At 54.8% G+C, this 20,513-nt stretch overlaps 2 protein-coding genes across 2 annotated transcripts in view; one reads left to right on the forward strand and one right to left on the reverse strand.

Annotated features, from left to right (window-relative positions):
- VIPR2 (vasoactive intestinal peptide receptor 2) overlaps window positions 1-20,513 on the reverse strand; it is a 104,134-nt gene that overhangs the window by 49,905 nt on the left and 33,716 nt on the right. Inside the window, 1 exon segment of the mRNA XM_031664968.1 lies at window positions 16,466-16,563. Within this exon segment, the coding sequence (XP_031520828.1) occupies window positions 16,466-16,563 (98 nt within the window).
- LOC116274443 lies at window positions 11,870-15,107 on the forward strand. Its single transcript, XM_031664969.1, has 2 exons — window positions 11,870-12,987; window positions 14,166-15,107. The coding sequence occupies exons 1-2, from the start codon at window positions 12,936-12,938 to the stop codon at window positions 14,789-14,791; spliced, it is 678 nt and encodes a 225-aa protein (XP_031520829.1). The 5' UTR covers window positions 11,870-12,935; the 3' UTR covers window positions 14,792-15,107.

Here is a 20,513-nt window from a genome sequence, read left to right on the forward strand (position 1 = left end):
GCAAATGAGGCTAACCATCATCCTCATGTAATTACACATGGTGTTATATTTGTTTCAGTTGTGACTGGCTTTAAGAATAGAACAGAAGGGCAAGAGCTTCAGTGTTCTAATTCTGGATCTTGGTGGCCACACCCCCACGTCTTCCTGAAGCACCTATCCCTGCCTGTCTCTGGTCCCACCTGTCCTGCGTGCCCCTGCCCTGCCTCCACCTGCCTGCCACACACACTAATTCCATTGCCCACCCTGGCGCAGCCTTGACACTCACTCGGCAAGGATCCCAAGCTCTCCCAACTGCTCTGCAGAGTCCCTTCCCCTCATCTTTGTCTGGGTGAGGGAGTCTCCCCCAACTTCATCCAAAACCTTGTGGCCATGATGGAGAAAGTGCTTCTGTTCCAGTCCCATTTGCAAGGAACCTCAATTGGTGCCCAGCCCCCTTTCTTCCCTAAAGCAGTGACCTCAGGTAGTTCTTCTGGGAGCAGTTTCCTCATCCCTAAATGAGTGTGTTGGTGAAGGAGGTGTCTAAGTCTCTTCCAGCTCCATCTTTCCACAAATATCTGACCTGGAGTGACAATAGCAGAGTCCTTCACACAGCACGTGGGTTTAATAGCTTTCCAGCTTTCCAGCGAGCCACAGGAGCCACAACCCGGGCGGCTGCACCTGCTAGCTGGGCCAGGCCTGCTTCTCACCTGCTGTCCTGGGCAATCATGCACAGCCCCGTTCTCTCGAGAGAGGCCAGGTCTGGTGGACACATTTACTGTCACTCCATTCATAACCCAGCTGGGAGGTATGCAGTTTGGTGGGTGACCACCAACATTTGGAAGAGGACAGCAGAGAACCTGTGGTTTTGTGAGGTGTCTGCACTCCATCACAATGTGAACTGTGTCCCTAACAGCAGGTCTCAGGCAAACTCGAAGCCAGCCTTTGGGCTAGGCCAAGGGGCTCTTGACTCCATGGCTGGCCATGCTGGAGCCTGCGTCTGCTGCCGGCAGTGGCTGGGCTGGTGCATGTGAACATTCTCAGGAAACCCTCTGATAGAAGCCTTCTTTACCCCTTAGCAGATGTGCCCTTGTGGGATGGGCTCTGACGAAGTCTCAGCTTCCCAGCCCACATCAGCCCCCATCACGCACATCTCCATCTGGGAAACTGCTTCTTCCAGACCCTTTGTGTAATGATGAACATCTTAACCAATGCCACCTTGCACAGGGTGCTGTGCGGTGCAGAAGGCAAAGCTGCATCAGCACTCAGACAGCTTCTGTCCTGTCCTCGGTAAACAAGACCAATGCGCACCAGGCCAGAGGGGCAAGGGCCGTGCCTCTGAGTTCTGCAGGCAGGCAGGAGACTCTTGGCAGGACCACACGAGGCGTGGGCGGGAGAAGGAGAGTGTTTGGGGCAGGAACTCTGGGAGCACTTAGTGAGTGAAGAGAAATAGCAAGTGATGGGGCAGGCAGCTGGGCACCCTGGAGGGCAGTGCTGCCAGGTGGGGCAGGAAAAGCATGGGGCACAAGACAGGACGTGGAGGCCACTGGGGCAGGATTTCATGCCAAGTGACAGCACCCACCCTTGGCCTCTCCCTCCCAGAGTGGCACAATGTGTCCCCTGTTCCTTCTGCCAGGCTTCAGGCTCCTGCAGAGAGGGAGCTGGGCACGGGATTCAGGGCACTCTGCCTGTGCAATGGCAAGCAAGGTCAGTGCCTGGTGAGTGTCTGCAGGGCCACTGGCGGCGCAGCCTCACGCTGCAGAATGTGTAGAGTTTGCACCTCGCATGGGTCCCTGGAGCACGTGTGCTTGTTGGGGGGTCTCTGCCTTGTGCCGGCATGGAGTGGGACGCAGGGAGGATTTAGGGGCATGGACTCCACCCCTCACTGGAGGCCGCTAGTTGCCAGTCTCAGAGGTAGGAGGTGCCTGTTCTTGCCTTGAAAGTCAAAGGCTGGAGCTTCCTTTTGCTTCTTAAATGTTTTAAGACACCATCATAAACCACAGCCTATTTTTGTGGGAAATATTCTCCAAGATGCCACTGCAATATTTTCCAAGGGCATCATGGCCCATGGAAGCTTCTTCCCAAAACTGAGGTGCCATCTCAAGATTCAGGATGAGAACACTGCACTGCGTGAAAGCATTCGCAAGTCGAATTTTTCTTCTTTCAAGTTACTGGCAAAATATCCTTTGAGGACATTTACTTTGAGGATATATCCTTTGGCAAATATCCTGGTGTGAAGCACCAGATTCTACAATTCACTCTGCTTAGGAGACTGTCACGACCGTTATCATAACGGTACAGTGTTTTGCAGTTTACAAAATGAATTCATGCAGTTCTGGCAACAACCCTGTGAAGGCACCAGATTGAGTCTCACTGCTCCGTTCTCATTACACGAATGAGGCAGGTGGAGAGTTTTGTTTGTTTGTTTTGAGACGGAGCCTCGCTCTGTCGCCCAGGCTGGAGTGCAGTGGTGAGATCTCGGTTCACTTCAACCTCCGCCTCCCAGGTTCAAGCGATTCTTCTGCCTCAGCCTCCTGAGTAGCTGGAACTACAGGCACGTGCCACTGTGCCCGGCTAACTTTTGTATTTTTAGTAGAGACCGGGCTGGTCTCGAACTCCTGACCTCGTGATCCGCCTGCCTTGACTTCCCAAAGTGCTGGGATTACAGGCGTGAGCCACCGTGCCTGGCCACATGGTGAGTTTAAGGACACGGCTGTCATGCTGAAGCTGACACCAGGATCGAATCCCATGACACCGTCTCACTGGAGGAAGCCTCCCACTGCGAGAATCCAGAGTTACTCTTTTGTTTCAGGTTTTTTTTTTTTCTTTAGGAGTAACCGGTGATTCCTTCTGAAAAGGCCACATGCTGCGGGATTCCAGCCCATGACATTGTGGAAAGGCAGAACCATGGAGCCAGGGCAAAGGTCGGTGGTTGCCAGGGGCTGGGGAAGGAGGGACGAAGAGGCGGAGCAGGGGGAGTTTCAGGGCAGCGAGGACGACCCGTGCGATGCTGTGGTGGCGGGTCCTTGTCATTAGGCCTTTGTCCAAATCCACAGAAAGCAAAGAACCAGGAGTGAACCCTAAGTAAACCAGGGACTCCAGTTAACAATAAGGGGTCAATATTATACCAAAGCCGTCAGTTGTAACAAATGTACAACATTAACAAACATGTTAATAAGAGGCACTGGGCAGTGCGGGCTGCACGAGAACCCCTGTAGTTTCTGCTTAACTTTTACGTCACCATAAAACTGCTCTAAAAAGTCAATTAACTTGAAAAAGCAGGAGCTGCTAAGTCCAGTGGAGAACTCAGGGACGCCTAGGGTGGTTCCATCTTAGGAATGTGTGTTCCGGTGTGCACCAGGGAGGAGCGCTGAGAACTGCTTTTCCAACAGCAAGGTAAAGCACAGACATGATCTTGACTTGTTTCGCCCATGGAGGCCTGTGAAAATCAGACCGTGAGCTGGGTTGTGGGGAGGTGCCCTGTTCTGACCCACGTTGGGGACTGTGATATCCCAGAATCCGGAATCCGAGGTGCGTTGAAGAGGCCTTCCAGAAGCAAAAGCTGTGACAGCCCGGATCCTGCGCCATGGCTGCGTGGCTGAGACTGCCACATGGGTTCTGCCCCCAGGCCTGCACCATGGCTGCGTGGCTGAGACTGCCACATGGGTTCTGCCCCCAGGAAGGGCTAAGGCTGGGGCCTGCATGGTTCTGCTGAGTCTTCAGGAAGGCGAGAGAGAAGCTGTCAACCTGGGGAATGTCAGTGTGAAGTTTCTTTCCAGGGATGCTCTTCCTCTTTACATGGGCCACCTGGGTGTTGCAGCTGCGCTGATTCTCCATGGTCAGGCGTCGTGCCCAGGAGCTAGTCCTGCTGGGTCTCAGCTCTGCCCGCCTCCAAGTGCCTGGGCCAGGACCCTCGGCTCACAGTGCTTGCTTTGCACCCTGTGGGCTGGCACAAAGCCACCACTCCTCAGTGAGTAGCTGACACCCATGTAATAAACACAGAAGTGACACAATTCTCTGAAGCAGCAAAAGTGCATCTTGGAGGCTGGTTGTGACGCCAGCAGTTTGTCTTCAGGTTCTGTGAATAAAACATCAGCTCTCACCCCAAATGGTCGAGAGAAGACTCACACAACCTCATGTGAAGAAAACCACACTCTGCCAGGATCCCAACAGTGAGATACGGCTTCCCCACCAAACAATACCCAGGATCCTGACAGTGAGATACAGTTTCCCCAACAAACAATACCCAGGATCCCAACAGTGAGATACAGTTTCCCCAACAAACAATACTCAGGATCCCAACAGTGAGATACGGCTTCCCCAACAAACAATACGCAGGCGGGGGTGCTTTCTATCCTCTCCCTGCTGCCCCCATAATCCAGGCTGCAGCAAGTCCTGGGCAGTGACTATGGTTGGCTGGGGGACCCACTCAGTCCTCACCCAACCCCTGAAGGCACTGAGCCTGAGGGTCTTTTACAGGGAAACCGGCAATGAGCTTAAAGTCTTCTGACCTCAAGAACGGTTCTTCCTCTACCTACTAGAGCACAGCATCCATCAGCCTTGACTGTTGCCCAATCCTGACAGAACCTACAGAGGAACCGGCATCTGCAGCAGCACACCGGTACATCCGCACACATGCTGCAGCACAGCCATACACCTGCGACAGTACACCTGAACACCCGCATACCTGCTGCAGCACACCGGTACATCCGCACACAGGCTGCAGCACACCTGTACACCTGCGGCAGTACACCTGAACACCTGCACACCCACTACAGCACACCCGTATACCACACACCTGCTGCAGTGCACCTGTACACCTGCAAGGAGTCAGGACAGTCCCACCACATTATTCACATCACAGTGATTTTTGTTTGTGTTCACACCACGGTTTGTTGGGGAAGCCGTACCTCACTATCAGGATCCTTGGTATTGTTGAGTGGACAGGACAGTGTCTCCCAAGTTGGACTAAGTCCTGACCTGAGTAGGATTTCTTGGAGAAGCCACTGTCTGAGCTGGAGAGGGAATCACACAGTGGTAGCAGCACGGCCTGTACCACAGAGTGAAAGCAGTGAGCTCTGGAGTCCATTCAGCAACTCCGGTCACAACCTGGAAACGCTGCTGGGAGAACAATCCTGGTGTCTCCAGGCCTCAGTTCCTCATCTGTGGAAGGGGAATAGTTCCTATCTGGCAGTGTTGTGCATTGAATTTAGAGTTTCATGTAAAGTGCTTAGAACACAGTAAGCCCTTAATAACAACTATTATTATAACTAATGTTATTGGCACATTCTAGATGTTCAATACATATTAGTGATTTTTGTCAGCAAGGAAACCTGAGACAAGTCTTTATGTGCTTTATAACTCAGGTTTCTCCACCTGTAAAACAACAACAACAAAAAAAACCTGTCCCACTGTCTCAAAAAGTACATGGGACCCTAACAATTATACCTCACTGGCTGTACACTGCATACAGGATGACAGTACGAGGCTGCATTTCTGTGAGAGCAAGGCATTGTACATCTAGAAGGTGCTGTGATTAGCAAGCATGGCTGTGGGGAAGGGAGAAGTTACTCATAGAGGGAAAGGAGGAGCAAATTAAGACTTAAAAAATTACTGTGGACGAAACAGGACGGCAAATCAAAAACAAGGTAGGCATCAAAGGAGACTCCCAGCACAGACACACTAGGACCATGCACAGGGGCCAGCCTCCTGCGACCATCACTATCCCCAGTGACCCCAGCACAGACACGCTGGGACCACGCACAGAGGCCACTTCCTGTGACCATTTTACCAAACTGGTAAAGCCTGGATTCCTTGGGAACCTACTTCACCCCAGGAGCTCCGTAGGAGCATCAAATTGTGGTTTATGGAACTGGAGCAACACAAGTGAGGTGAATAGAGGGCTTTGCACACAAAGTGGAAGATAAGGGCCGATGTCTCGACTGCTCCTGCAAATCCCCTGCCCGTGGATGAGTCTGTGGCTGCCCCTTCTGAGCCATGTCCCCTTATGGTAAAGTGTGGTCATGCAGCATCTTATCCCATGGGATGGCTGGGGGCTGAATGAGCTGGTCCATGCAGAGTTCAGCATGGTGCCAGGTGCTCTGTGAACACTCAATAATTTATGCTATTTGGCATGATATGATGATGAAAAGAATTTTTGTAACGGAAGGGATGTGAAAGGTTGTGTAATCCCACAACTGCAGCCCTCCTTGCTTCCTTTGCACATGTCTACCTCGCAGGGGGCCCAGGGTAAGCCCCGCCTTGCACATCACTCCTCACACACTCCCGTTCCCTCATCAGCATCAGCAGTGGGGGGACGAGGGGCCACGAGACCTGCCTGGCCCCGGAGGCTGCTTCCCAGTCAGCTGTCCTCCTTCCACGGGCCTGAGCAGTTAGAAAAGCCACCTGGGCCGGGGGCGGGGCTCATGCCTGTAATCCCAACACTTTGGGAGGCTAAGGCACGCGGATCATCTGAGGCCAGGAGTCTGTACTAAAAATACAAAAATTGGCCAGGCTGGTGGCGCACATCTGTGGTCCCAGCTACTCAGGAGGCTGAGGCACAAGAATCACTTGAACGTGGGAGGCGGAGGTTGCAGTGAACTGAGATTATGCCACTGAACTCCTGGGCAGCGGTTAGTCCCTCAGAAAACAGAGGTGAGAACCTCCCGGGGCTTTCCTGTGAAGACAGAGTCAGATGCTGACGTGAGGGTTCCCCACCTGCACAGCCTGCCTTCCACTTGGACTCTGCAGGCTGAGCCCGCTTTAAGCAAAAGGACACGGCAATGGACGGCTGGGGCCCAGAGTGAACTTGGCGAATCTGACACTCATGAAGCCAAGAGCGCCGGGTGCGACGGGAGCGGGTCTTACCCTGTCCCCTCCAGACAGGCCCAGCACCATGTTCTAATCTGAGGTCAGGAGGAGACAGTGACCTGAGTACCCCATTTACCCTCTCCTCTGGGATTTTCTCCTCAAGATGACAGGCTGAGGAGGGTTTGTAGGTTCTGGTCTGCCACTGCCCTTTGAGCTATTTATCTTCAAATATTCACTTCCTTTCCCGTTTTAAACTGAAGAGTCTTGACTCATTCCAAATTGCATAGCCTCCGGCATCAAAATAACTTGAACCAAATCACCAAAATAACCTCCTTCCATGAGCAATTTTGGGATTTTTTTGGGAGGAGCCTGTTTTCTTTTCTTTTCTTTTTTTTGAGACGGAGTCTCACTCTGTCGCCCAGGCTGGAGTGCAGTGGTGCCATCTCAGCTCACTGCAAGCTCCGCCTCCCGGGTTCTGCTGTTTTCACTGAGATTTGTGGTCTACCAGAGGGAGGTGGTTTGCAACCTGGCTTTCTGCCTGGAAGGGCTGTGGCTCGGCGTCTCGGAGTCCTGGGCCCTGTGAGTCTCACGGGCCTGGTGCGGGGCAGTGGCACGGGCTGCCAGCAAGAGCTGCCTCCCTTCTGCTCTCAAGACTAAGGCGTTGGGAGCACAGGCGGTGACTGTTGCCCGCACACGCGTGTGAGTGTGCAGCCTCTCCGGGGAGAGTGGGTGACCCGGGGAGTCAAGGCAGGTGGAACAAGCCAGACCCATTCAAGCAGCAGAGATGCCGAGAGATGTGGTCCTGCGGGGGCTGGTGGGGGCAGAAAACATTTCTTCAAGACACTGGCAGTTACTGGAGGAAGGTGAGAGGTAAACGTCATTATATTTCAAAAAACACTGTAGACTTTGAGAGCTTTGTGTGCTCTTTTGCTTTTCCTTAGGTTGAGACTGAAAACGTCAACACAGGCGGCTGGTCTCGTCCGTCTTCTCAGAGGTCATCCTTGAGGGAATGGGAAACTCAGACCAACCGTGTTTTAAGAAGCGCCCTTTAGTAGAAGTCAGGGCAGGCACCGCGGCTCCACACTCACTTTCGAGGGTGCTGGCGGGTGTGGCTGGGGCTCACTCTCACGGCCGGAAGAGAGGAGCCTCTCCACCTCGCTCGGGAGATTTTTAAAAAAATGTCTTATTTCTCACAAAAACAACCACTTCCCTGGGCTGAAAACTCCCCTGGAGTCTGTCATTGCAGAGCAGTGCCGGGCTCAGGATCCAAGATGGGAATGAGGAGCTGTTCCGCCCACTACAAGCAGGTGCCCAGAGTGTCCCTGGGTCTGGTGGTGGGAGACCCCACAGCGTCCCTGGGTCTGGACAGGGGAGACCCCGCAGTGTCCTTGGGTCTGGACACGGGAGACGGCCCGCAGCATCCCTGGGTCAGAGAGGGAAGACCCCGCAGCGTCCCTGGGTCCGGAGAGGGGAGACCTCGCAGCATCCCTGGGTCAGAGAGGGGAGGCCCCGCAGCGTCCCTGGGTCTCCTGGACAGCGGCCACCCCGTGCCCAGTACTGATGGGCGCCCCGCGTGACCCCCCTTTCAGGGCTGGTGGTCAGGTCTGAGTGACGGAAAGAGAGCAGGAAGCTGAAGGGTAGGATGGGGAGCAGGCTCACATCTGTGATGGAAAGTCTGCTTTGACCTCTCAAGAAAAGGCCCAATTTTTAGGGAAATAATTTCCAAATCATTTAAGAGGCCCCAAGAGGAGAGATGCAGAGGAGGGGATGGTCTCTCACTGCAGCCCTGGTCTCATTCTCCACAGAGGAGGCTCCTCCCCTATGCTCCACCCCAGGGGAGCCAGGGCCTCGCCTCTGCCATCTGGGACGAGAAACCTGTGGCTTCACTTCCAGACTCAGCAGAGGAAGAGGCCACGGGGTCTCCGATGAGCACGTGGAAACTCGCTCCTCCAATCTTGCTGTCTGAGGGACGGGGACATCGTTTAGACACAGGCCAGAGAGTGCCCAAGGCCCACGGAAAGTTGTACCCATGGCTGCTGCTGACATCAGCCACTAGCTAAGCTCAGGACTCAGGAGCCCTTGGAGCCCCTGACCAGTCAGCCAGGGCTGGCACTCAGGAGCCAGAGCTGGGGAGGCCCAGGCGTGGCCACGTGCACAGGCACCGCTCTCCCTGGGTGACGCCCCGTTCTTCCTCTGAATACGGCTGGTTTCCCAGGGAAGAGTGTGCACTGCTGTTACCCCAGGGGAGCCTGCGGTGATACTTGCAGTGTGATTTCGCAGCTTCTTTGCAGGGTGGCATCTGGCTCTGGTGGTGAGATTTTAAAGAGGAAGATCCTGTGTGTACAGGGCTGTGAGGCAGACAGCCCGTAATCAGTGCGACTCTGTGCCATGCCACGCACCTTATTTTAAGCCACGTGTTTCCTTTGTGGTGTGTCCGAGTTAGACGGAGAACTGATTTTCCTTTAAAATCCAAACATGACATTTCTGAAGTACAGAAACAGTCAGAGACATTTGGAGCTTTTTATTCCATTGGGACCTAGTTCATGCATAGAGTTTAGGATTTAAAAACGCAACTGACCTAGGAAGTGAGGGCCTTTGCTTTGCTACCAAATATTCATACTACTTTGCTTTAAAACATGTGCCTGGCAGATCTCCCGAACCTAGTCCCAAGGAGACATCAGACAGACCCCGGCAAAGCCGCTTCGTGGAATGAGAGGGCTGAGGTCTCTGAGGGTGTCACGGCCACAAAGACGGAGAGGGGCCGGGGAGCCACCACAACCACACACGGCGCGCTATCCCGGCCTGGAGTCTATGAAATCGGAGCCGAGGCAGCAAATCAGATGACAGCGTTAGTGAAAATGGACATTTCCTAAATTTGATGACACTACTGAAGTGACTTAAGAGACCAGCCCTGCTTTTAGGGGATTCCCTAACATTTAAGGGGCGAAAAGGCGTGTGTGTGCAGCCCACCCTCGAATGACTGTGTGCTACACACACCCAGTGTAAGGGCTGGGCAAATGCTCACAGCCGGTGACGGGGCTCACAATCTGGGAACCTGGCCCTGTTCTTGCAACTAACTTCAAAACAGCTTTTAAGAATGATATGGCAGAGAGAAAGTGACAACTGAGTTTCCTCATTGTGCTGACAAAGTCTGGGCTTCAAAGGCAAAGCTCGTATAAATTTAAGTGATATTTTTAGTACTTAAAATTTGATTTTTGTAAATATAAAATCAATATATTCTTATTTTTGAAAAAGCAGAAAATAGAGCAAAAGGGAGAGGAGAGAACAAGAGAGAGAACAAGAGTGTCACCGGGAGCCCCAGACTCAAGGCCCTGCTGTTCTGCCTGCTTGGCCGCTATCCCGCCCACAGTGGTCTCCACAAGCCCCCTGCTCCCATCCGGGTTCCAAATCATGTTGACATGACAGGTGGTGCCTGACAGGCAGTAGGTGAATCCCTTCAAAACTCTTCCTTCTCTCTTTGTTTTTCTTTTAAGTCTTTCACAGACCTCCCTAGAACCCTGAATTGTGGGTTTCCACACTTTCTTCAATTCAGTTGTTTCTTAGGACCATAAATGCTGAGTCCTGGAGGGGCCCTTGCAGTGTGTCCTGGAGGGGCCAGTGTGGTGTGCAGTGGACAATCTGGAGGCTCCCTGGGGGCTCCGGGCAACAAGCAGCAGGGCGCGCACCTTCTTGGAACCAGCGGCCCCGCCCCACCCACCTGTGGGGCCCAGGAGCCAGCTGTTGGGTGCCCAAGCTGAACATCTGCCAGCCACATACAGACCTCCCCTTAAGGGGAGCAGCAGGGAGGCTGGACCCTTCCCCAGAGCAGAATGCTAGGGGTCCTATCCAAGGCTGCCCAAGCCCAGAGACAGCCCTCCTATCCATCGAGGCCGGGCGAGTTTCAACCCCTGCCCGGGGCCACACACTCCTTCATGCAGAGCCTGGTGTGCAGACCCTACTGCCTTGGATGGTCCGTCCTGTGCCAGGCACGTACCTCCCCTCCTCTGGCATCGGCCAGCTCCACACCCAGAAGCGCCTGGTGCACCGTGGTGGCCCTGGTGCTGGTGTTTCCTGCAGGTCCCCGTCCGGCACTGCACATCATCCCGGTGTGCTCCTCCGTCCTTCCACCTTCCTGGCCACGTGGGCCTCTAATTCCTTCGCCTTCATCTCCCTCCCATTAGGAGAATCTTCCCTAGCGGATTCCTTTAGAACTTAAAGAACTTGGAGACCCAGTCGCCGTCCCTGGGCACCAGCGTATCTGTGCATTTCCTTCTTAACCTCCTTCCCTGGTCCCGTATCTCCTTTGGCCCTGAAAAGACTCATCCATTTATTTGGAAAATATTAAGCATCACATGCACAGATTAAAACTAAACAGCAGAAAAGGGCTCATAATCCTGTCTGGTTGTGTCAGGTGACTGGTGGATGATTTCTGCCTGTGGCCAGATTTCTGCCCCGGCCTGAGGTTAATCTCGTGGCCCCTGCAACAGCCACAGGTCCTGATCCACCTTGGGATGCTTCTGCAGTACTGTGTCCGTGGTCGAGTCCACCCTGTCTGTGGCTGCCTTGCTGTCCCCTTTCCCATCACTCAATGAGCCAGTGCCCTCGTGGCTGGCACCTGCTGGGCACCTGCTGGGCCTGAGGACCGTGAGGGGAGGCTTCCTTCGGAAACGCTGCTGCTTTCAGAGGTGGTTTGGGGCAGGCTGCTCTGGGGGTCTCTGCCAGGCTCCTCCTGGCACCGTGGGAGGCTGGCGTGTCCTTGCAGGGCTGCAGGAGGGTTGGCGGGATGACCAGATGGGGCCTCCCACAAAGGCGTCCGCAGTGCCAGCTGCTGTGATCTTTGTCGCCAGGGATGGGAGCCCTGGGGAGTGAGGTGTGCCATCAGTGGGACGAGTCACCGCAGGGGCCTGAGTGCTGGAGGAGGGCACAGGCTTATTTTTAGGGATGTGGCGTAACATGGAAGAAATGCATGCACTTGAAGCACGGGAAGGCCGAAATGCCAAACAGTTCTCGTGGCTAAATTTAGCAGACTTGCTCTTTATGTAGGAATGGAGTTAACAAGTATGTGACACAGAAGACTTACGGGAGCCGGCCACCTCGCGTGCCCACCATGGTGTGCTGCTGGGGCCGTTTCCGGGAACACCGCGCTCCGTCCTGGCCGCCTCCACCACAGAAGCAACGGCAGGGGCTGTGAGTGCCCAGGGTCTTAGAGGTTCGACTGCGTTACCCCTGCCTGACCCTGACTCGAGGAGGGAGGCCCCCACTCCGTGCTCTTTCATCGGTGCCTGAGATGAAATCCAAATCACCAAGAATTCCCACTCCCTTTGGGCTTTTGACACAAAGTGTGCTTTTCAGTGCCTTGTTTCAAGAAACACAGGCTTGAAGAGGCACCTTTCGGAAGCTGAGCAGCAATTCCAGCCCGTTGGGACGCACAGACCGAGATTTCTGGGTCTGATCCCAGGAGTGGGACAGGGCGGCACAGGGCTTTGTGCAACATCACTCAGCCATCGGTGAGTGACAGCTGGGTGGATTCTCAGGCCTGGAATGATGAGGCCAAGGCTTCTGGCCTCTCGTGTAAGGATTCCAGGCTCTGACTCTGACTGGCATCAGCTGGGAATGTGCTGGAAAGGCAGGGTCTCAGGCCCCACCCAGACCCACTGGGCCAGAGCCCATACCACGATGAGTCCCAGGAGCTCCTCAGTGGCCTCTTGGAAGCCTGAGCCCCACCGGGGTGAGTGGAATCCCCAGCCTCACACCAGCCCTGCCGGCCGCTGCCGCTCCCATCCTCTGCCTGAGCCGTTTTCTGTTTTCCACACAATGGGAACCCCAGCCCCCAACCCATCAGCACAGAAGGGATGTGATGGGATGAAGGGCAGGGCAGGGTAGGGCAGGGCTATCGGGCCCCAGCACACGGCTTGGGGGAGCCTCCCACGTTTGGTGATCCCGAGCCCTCAGTCTGCTGGGAGAACTGTGGCTTACAGGGAAGTGCGGGTGGGAAAGGGGAGAGGAACAGCAGTGGAGGGCAAGGGCTGAGGCCGTTGCTCCTTGATACACCATGGGATGAAACCCTTTACTCAGTGAAGACCTAAGACTCCCTCAGGCCTGAAAGCTGGTCTTGGCAGGAGGAGGACACAGACGGGAAGACCTCGGATATGGAGACTGATCCGCGGCTGGCGAACCTGCTTCAGGATCTGACTGTAGCAGGTGAGACCCCAAATAAAGGCCCAGATCACAGCCAAGGCCCATACAGCCCAGCAGGCTCTGGGTCCGGATGAGATGCAGCTGCTCAGCAGTGCCCAGGGCTGCCCCAGAGCCCTCTGGTCCCCAGAGCCCTTCTCCTCCCAGGGGCTCCCACACCCACATCTCTGCTGATTCCCTCACACATGTAGACAAGTCTGTGGCTTCTGTGGAGGCTAATTTTTTTCTCAAATTTAATTAATTTTGAAAACAATGAACACTAATGATTGCACACACAACACCCAGGGCAGACTTTGGCCCTGTGCAAGCAGGAAACACAACTAAAAATGTGAATCTGGGAAGCAAGTGGGCACTGATGGGACGAAGCATGAGCTCTGGGCAGGAGGAACTCTGTTCAGTTCAGCTCCCAGGCAGTCCTGTGCTCTCCGGAGGGCAGAGCCGGCCCAGGGCCGTGCGTGTCCGCCCCGCGCCTGCCTGGGGCCTGTTCTGGCGCTTGCAGCCTCCAGAACGCCCTGCGCTATGTGCCGTCGCCTCATCTTGGAAACGAGTCCCTAAGCCAACCAAGTATTCAAAGTATTCAAAGACCAGAAACTGCAACAGGAAGAAAAATTATTCATTTTGGTTTTGTGCCATCCTTTTCCTTGCTTTCTCACTTTAAAATATTTTGACTTTCTAATCCCTTAGCAGTGAATATGTACTTATAATATTTGCAGAATCTCTGAAATGTTTAATTAAGAAGAAAAATAGTCCTTCAGACTAAACAGCAAAGCATCAGGGGATCACAGAGTAACTGTGCTCACGCAGGCAGGGTTTAATTACAAGCCTTGATGAAGGACCAATGGACCTAGAAGAGCCTGCCACGTGTCCCTGGGATGCCTCCCCGGGTGTGGCCGGGGGAGACGGGAGATAAGAAGCTTGGGCATGACTCTGTGAGCTGACACTGCCACGCAGGCGGTGGCTGTCACTGCCTCCCAGATCCACGTCACTCTCTATGACCCAGGGACTCGGAATAGAGGTTCCCAGGGAATGCTTATTCATGGAGTGAATAAAGGAAGGAGAGAATGAACAAAGGAGCATCAGGCCCAGGCCTCCTGACGGAGCCTGCACATGTGGGGCTCTGGGTGATGCTGCTGGGGTTCTTGGTCTCTGCTCTTCACCAGCACCTCTGTCCTAATGTCTCCCAGGCACGGCTGCCGGCCAGGTGCAGACAAAGACGAAGACTCAGAGGTGGTGCCTCCAATGCACCGGGGATCCCACCTGGACCTTGAAATCCCCCCCCAGGCTACAGAAGCCCCTGAGACCCCTGGCTGCTCCCTTTCCTATGGAAGCCTGGGGCAGACGGTGTTGTCACTGCTGTGATTTCACACACCGGAGCCAGCTGTCAGCCACAGTGTGCGACGACAGAGGCCTCAACGTTCCCCCCTCCCTGGCTGAGCTGGGTGTAGCCATGCGCCCCAGGACCTTCCTGAGGGCCTTCCTCAAGGGCTCACAGCCATGTGCACCGGAGCTGGGCCCCCAACACTCAACTCAGTCTTCTCTCAACTCCACTGGAAGCCATGGGCGACAGCGCATCTTAGACGGGCCCACAGTCAATGCAGTCCCCAGCCAGGTGGCTCCTGCAGGTGCCTTCAACCCACTCAGGGAGGGCGGTGGGGCCAGGCGTTGTCCTGACCAGATGGCAACAAGCAGACTGCATGGGAATCAGACTGACTGGGGCCTGGCTGTGGCTGCTCACCAGTGGGGAGCACACCTCACCACTCCCCTAAGCCTCAGCTTCTCCATCCATGCAGTGAGTTGTTTTCAAGCCTAACTGAAGTAACACAGACAGTAGGCTCACGGTAACACCCGCCAACATCAGCCGCCACCACCTTATCCACTGGTCACGCGATGTGGTTTGCCTGTGTCCCCACCCAAATCTCATCTTGAATTGTAGCTCCCATGATTCCGACGTGTTGTGGGAGGGACTTAGTGGGAGGGAACTGAATGATGGGGGCGGCTCCCCCAGACTGTTCTTGTGGATGCGAATGGGTCTCACGAGGTCTGATGGTTTGATAAGGGGTTTCCCCTTTCGCTTGACTCTCATTCTCTCTTCTACCTGCTGCCATGATTGTGAGGCCCCCTCAGCCACACGGAACTGTGAGTCCATCAAAGCTCTGTTTCTTATAAATTGCCCAGTCTCAGGTACATCTTTACCAGCTGGGTGAAAATGAACTAATATACCAGGGTCAGGAGTTTTATCTTCCAGTTGTTGGGATATTGGTCACTGCATAAGATACTTCCTTTCCTAGGGTTTAATAATTTGGTGGAGAGAGAACTGACTTAGAGTTGTGAATCTTAGAGAAGTGAGCAGAGGAAGCCTCTGGGAGAAAGTTGGGCTCATTCTCCCAAGAGGCAGCCAGGCAGCATTGCCACCATCCCCTGGGGACCCCGAGGGCAGAAGCCACACCTCCAGGAGGGGCAGGTGGAGCACAGTCAGGGCAGGAGGCGATCAGCCCACGAGCTGATGGTTTCGCCGGGAATTCTGTGGACTTGCAGGAGAAAGTTTGCATGTGGGGAGTGCGACCCTTCCCAGGGCTCCTTAGAGCAGCCTCCAGTGCATCCCCTGCCGCCTGCCTCGTCTGTGCAGGGAGCACCCTCTGCACACACCTCTGGCTGCGGGTTGGTAGGGCACCGGGCACCCACATGGTGCTGCCAGGGCTGCGGGGAAGGACGGAGGTCTGTCTGCTGATAAACCACAGGCCAATGTTGTGGAGAGTGAGCCCTCGGGAGGAGCAGCCGCCTGAGGCAGAGCTGGGGAAGTTGGCACAGATGGAGCAGAGCTTAAGGCCACACATCCCACACTTGGAAGAAACATCCTCATTACTGAAACATCACAGCCCTGCAGAAGGGTTCGCAGTGGACATAACGCCCGAGAGCCCCAGGTCACTGCAGCAAGTTTGTGCAGCCCGGATGGAGGGTCCCCAACTCACCCTGGGACCCCTGCTCCCAGACGCCTCCTGGCCGAGGACAAGCCGGGTCTCTTAGCTTGAAAAGACACCCTAATTGTGGTCACATCTCCTGCTGCAGGCTCAGGGTCAGGAAACCATGGCACTGGCTTCTCAATGCCCAGAATGTGGCAAAATCTTAAATGGGACAAGAAATCCAAATGTGGAAAGGGTGTGCTCTCCAGGACCCATCTGAAAAGTTACTTTCGGGCAGGCGGGGCCTCTCTTAGATCTTCCTCACCATCTCCCAGACATGCACACAGCAGGTCAGGAAAACCTGCCTTTCCCTGCCTGCAAAATGACGGAACAATCAAACAATCCCAAGTGCAGCAGCAGAATGGAAACAGGGACTCCACTTAACTTGGAAAGCGGGAAGTAGCGTCGGTACTCAGAGGATTATTTAGGGGAAAAATCTACATAATTCTTGCAGGGCAGGAGGGGGCTGCTGGTGCAGGGTCAGGAAGCGGAACCCACCACCGTGGCAGCCCGCGGGAGCCTACCTTGCTCTCGTCCTCCGGGTCGCTGTAGCCACAGGCATCGACGAAATCTGGGAACGTCTCCGACCATCCGTCACTCGTACAGTTTTTGCTTATGTTTCCTGGAAAGGGAAGTTCAGATATTTTATCTGCAAGTCCTTGAAAACTGGCCTTAGAAGGGACCTTAGTCTGTGCTGAGCCCGTGTGCTCTGAAAATGCTTCCCATGCCCAGGGCTCAGCTAGGAGACAGGGCTCCACTCAAAAAACCTTCCTTGGCCTCCCAGTCCACGTGACCTGGCCCGCAGGTCACCTCTCGGGGCTGGTGGGGCCTGAGATGAGAGTGAACGCGCTGTGTCATAAGTCAGAATTACCACAACTGTAAATGTAGTTCTTCTGGGGCAGAACGAAAATTCTTCACAGACTCTTAGGTTCTGCCACCATAAGTGATATTTACAGCCAAGCCTTGGCCGTCCTGGAGCCGGTGCCTGGCCTGCTCCGTTCCTGACAGCACCCTCCCTCCTCCCGGCCAGGCCCTCACCACCGACCATGACCCAGCAGGGCAGGCTCCATCCAGTTCCTGACATCCAGTTCCTCCCTCCTCCCAGCCAGGCCCTCACCACCAACGGTGACTGGGTGCTCGGCCTGTCCCAGTTCCTGACAGCACCCTCCCTCCTTCCTGCCAGGCCCTCACTACCGACCATGAACCTGCAGGGCAGGCTCCATCCAGTTCCTGACATCCAGTTCAACCCTCCTCCTGGCCAGGCCCTCACCACTGATGGTGACTGGGTGCCCGGCCTGCTCCGTTCCTGACAGCACCCTCCCTCCTCCCAGCCAGGCCCTCACCACCAACCGTGACCCAGTAGGGCAGGCTCCATTTGGCCACTGGTGTTGGAAGAAAGGATGGCGGAATTACAGTTTAATTGTAGGAAATTAAGGCAATTGTGCCCTTACAATCTCATCGTTTGCTCCTAAGGAACTAAAATCGTATGTAAGCTCAGAAATTCAATGTTCCTTGTATTTGTGTGTCCTTAGCAGACGGCCACACAGAACAGTAGGTGATAGAGCTCTCAAAGGTGTCTGAGCTGTAAGAATAAAACCAGGCACTGAACGCCGTGCCAGCCTTGCCCCGAGCATGGCTGCATGGCATCAGGATCACCCCCACAGCAGAGCCCAGGAAGCCAGACCCCTCCATGCACTCCTGCACCTGGCATGGCCAGAGTGGGGCCCCTGTCTCCCTGCCCGGGGGACTGGAAGGTTCTGGGGCTTTGGATTTAGCAAATATTTCCACTCCCATGACTTTTTAATTTCAAGACAACCTTGCAAGACAGACTTGGTGGGCACTGCAGTTCCCATTTTACAGAAGGGAAAACAAGGCTTCGAAGACTCGGTTTCTGAGTGGGGTGCATGCGTTATTCTTGTCATGCAGTGGTGAGAAGCAGAGGGAGGGGCTGGCTGGGCCAGGCCCTGGTTCTACTGGGGAGCAGTGGGGTAGGATACTGGTCTCAGCGAGGCCACAGGGCTGGCCCTGCCCACTGGCACCCCGACACCATCACCAACCAGGGGCTCTGACTACAAGGCCCACGCCTCACACAGGGAGCCCCAGTAAGGTCTGGGGGCCGCTTAGCTGCAGAGACCCCATACACAGTACAGGCAAAACAGAGCCCTAAAAGGGGCGAGACTCCTAGAGACCTGGTCCCACCGCCCCATTGTGCAGACAAGGAGACAGGTCTACAAAGATAAATGATGTGCCCACCACAGACTCAGGAACAGCACTCTTAATAGTTATTATCATAATAGTAGTCATGTGCTAGTGGCCGCTCCGACTCACTGAGCCCTCAGGAACGCCAGGCTCTGTGTCTGCATCAACCCAGTTAATCTTGACAGCCACAGGAGGCGGCTCTCCAATTAATCTCAGAGATGAGACGGCCAAGGCTGAGGAAGAAGTGTCACTTGCCCAAAGTCACACTGGGGAGTGATGGGCCAAGCGCCACACCTGACAGCCTGGCTCTCACCTGAGCAGGGCACCTACAGGCCCCGATCCTGAGTCTGGAAGCCAGGACCTCGGTGGGAGCTGAGGCTGTCACTCATCTTCTGCGAGGTGTGGCCTTTTTTCCTTCCTACAGATCAGTGTTTACCAATCCAAAGAAGATACTTAAATAAAACTCCAAAAACTCAGTCAGTCAATCATTCTGTGAAGTGCAGATTCCCTCACAGGTTTTTTATCCTTTCTGACTTCTCACTCCTGAGACACACGGGGCAAATGTGGAAGGAGAGGAAATGCCTGAGGTGGCAACCTGCAGAGATCGGTGGGGGCAGAGAGAGGCCAGGGAGGGTCAGAGAGGCCAGGGAGGTACAGAGAGAGACCATCCAGGGGCAGAGAGAGGCCAGGGAGATGCAGAGAGGCCAGGGAGGGGCAGAGAGAGGCCAGGGAGATGCAGAGAGAGGCCAGGGAGGGGCAGAGAGAGGCCAGGGAGATGCAGAGAGGCCAGGGAGATGCAAAGAAAGGCTGTGGGGCGCGGGGGCAAGCTCTCGCCCACTTGCAAGATGACGAATACTTGAAGGCCTCCCTTAGGGCTTCAGTGCTCTCAGCGACTATTCCAAGCCCCATGAGGCTACATCATCCTCCACTGGGGGATGTTCTGATGTCCCTTTAAAGGCTCAGAACCACACCTGGCCTTACACCTGTGCTGGATGGGCGGCTGAGCTGCTGCCCTGGGTCTGGCTACAACAGTGCCATGCAGAATTGGCAGGTGGGCACCAGCAGCAACTGGAAACACAGAAAGCAAGTCAAGGGAGAGAGGCCAGCACACAGCTGTTGGAGCTGCCTCCTGGGCCCTGAGCATGGGGCTTGAACAGGAGCTGTCCACAGAAGGCTGTCCTCCCGGTGATGAGTCCTTGTGCCTCTCATCCCGGCTCCTGCTTCCTTTTTCCCCTCTATGCAGACAGCTGGCTCATTGCCTCCTGGAGGGGATGGGGCAGGAAATGCCCGAAGCACCTGATCCTCACAGCTTTCCCCAAGCAGCAGCGGTAAAGTCCAGCCCGGGTGGGGAGAGCACCTGCATCCCAGGTCCCACTGCTGCAGGGCAGGGTTAGGACCTGCAGAAGGAGCTGCCCACTGCTTCTGGACATGGCCCAGTGTCCCGCCTGGCACAGAGATGTAGGGTGCCAGTGTGCTGGTCACTGTGACGATGAGCCGGGCACGCGTGATGATGCCCAGAGGCCACCTGCCTAGTGTAGGACAGACAGCCCCCAAACCTCCCACCTGCTGGAAGGATGAGAAATCAAAAGAGAAAACAACACTTCGTTTGAATGGTGACTTATTTCTGGAACACCTGGGTTTGTGGGCGGAAATGATTCCGCGTGTGTTCTGTGACCCAGCTTTCCTTACAGGTCACGGGAGGAGCAGCCATCACATGTGTAGAGCGTTCTGTAGACCACAGAGCACCACGCAGATGCGAGCCTGACTTTCATTTCATTTCAAGACTCTCCAGTTATCCCTGCCGAATTTAGTCTCTGAAGCCTCAGTCCCTGTGGTACGATGCCAGGTGGTTTCACCCCAGTCCTGCTTGGCCCCCAGTCATATCCACATCTCTCTAAGTATTTGCAAAGGATGCCCATTTAATGCCCCAGGGATGAATTCCATGCGGACACTCCATGGGGACCATCTGTCCACAGTTTATGCATGTCATCGCATAGCTCACGTTTTTCCGATGGGTTGAAAAAGTAGCAGCATATTTCCCCTGCATTTCAGACCATCTAGCTGCAACTACTCAGACTTGGGGAAACACCACAGGTTTCCTCACACTAGCAAGGTGGTGTCATGCTCCCCGCTTGGGAAAAAGGTGGACTAAGCACTTCACCCAAAACCGACGGGGAGTTTTCACACTTCCGGGGGCGCAGGATGCTTCCGGGCAGGGCCAGAGCCTCACCGGCCTGGGCGCCTGGTGCCCAGATGGCTTCTGTCTGGCAGATGCCGGACTGTGTTTTGGTGTTTGCCAGTGTGCAAACTACCAGGCTGCTGGGTGCTTTCTGGAAGCCTCAGAACCATGCCATCGACTAGGAAAGCCGGAGT

This window comes from Papio anubis, chromosome 4 (assembly GCF_008728515.1).
Source record: "Papio anubis isolate 15944 chromosome 4, Panubis1.0, whole genome shotgun sequence".
Classification (NCBI taxonomy): Eukaryota; Metazoa; Chordata; class Mammalia; order Primates; family Cercopithecidae; genus Papio; species Papio anubis.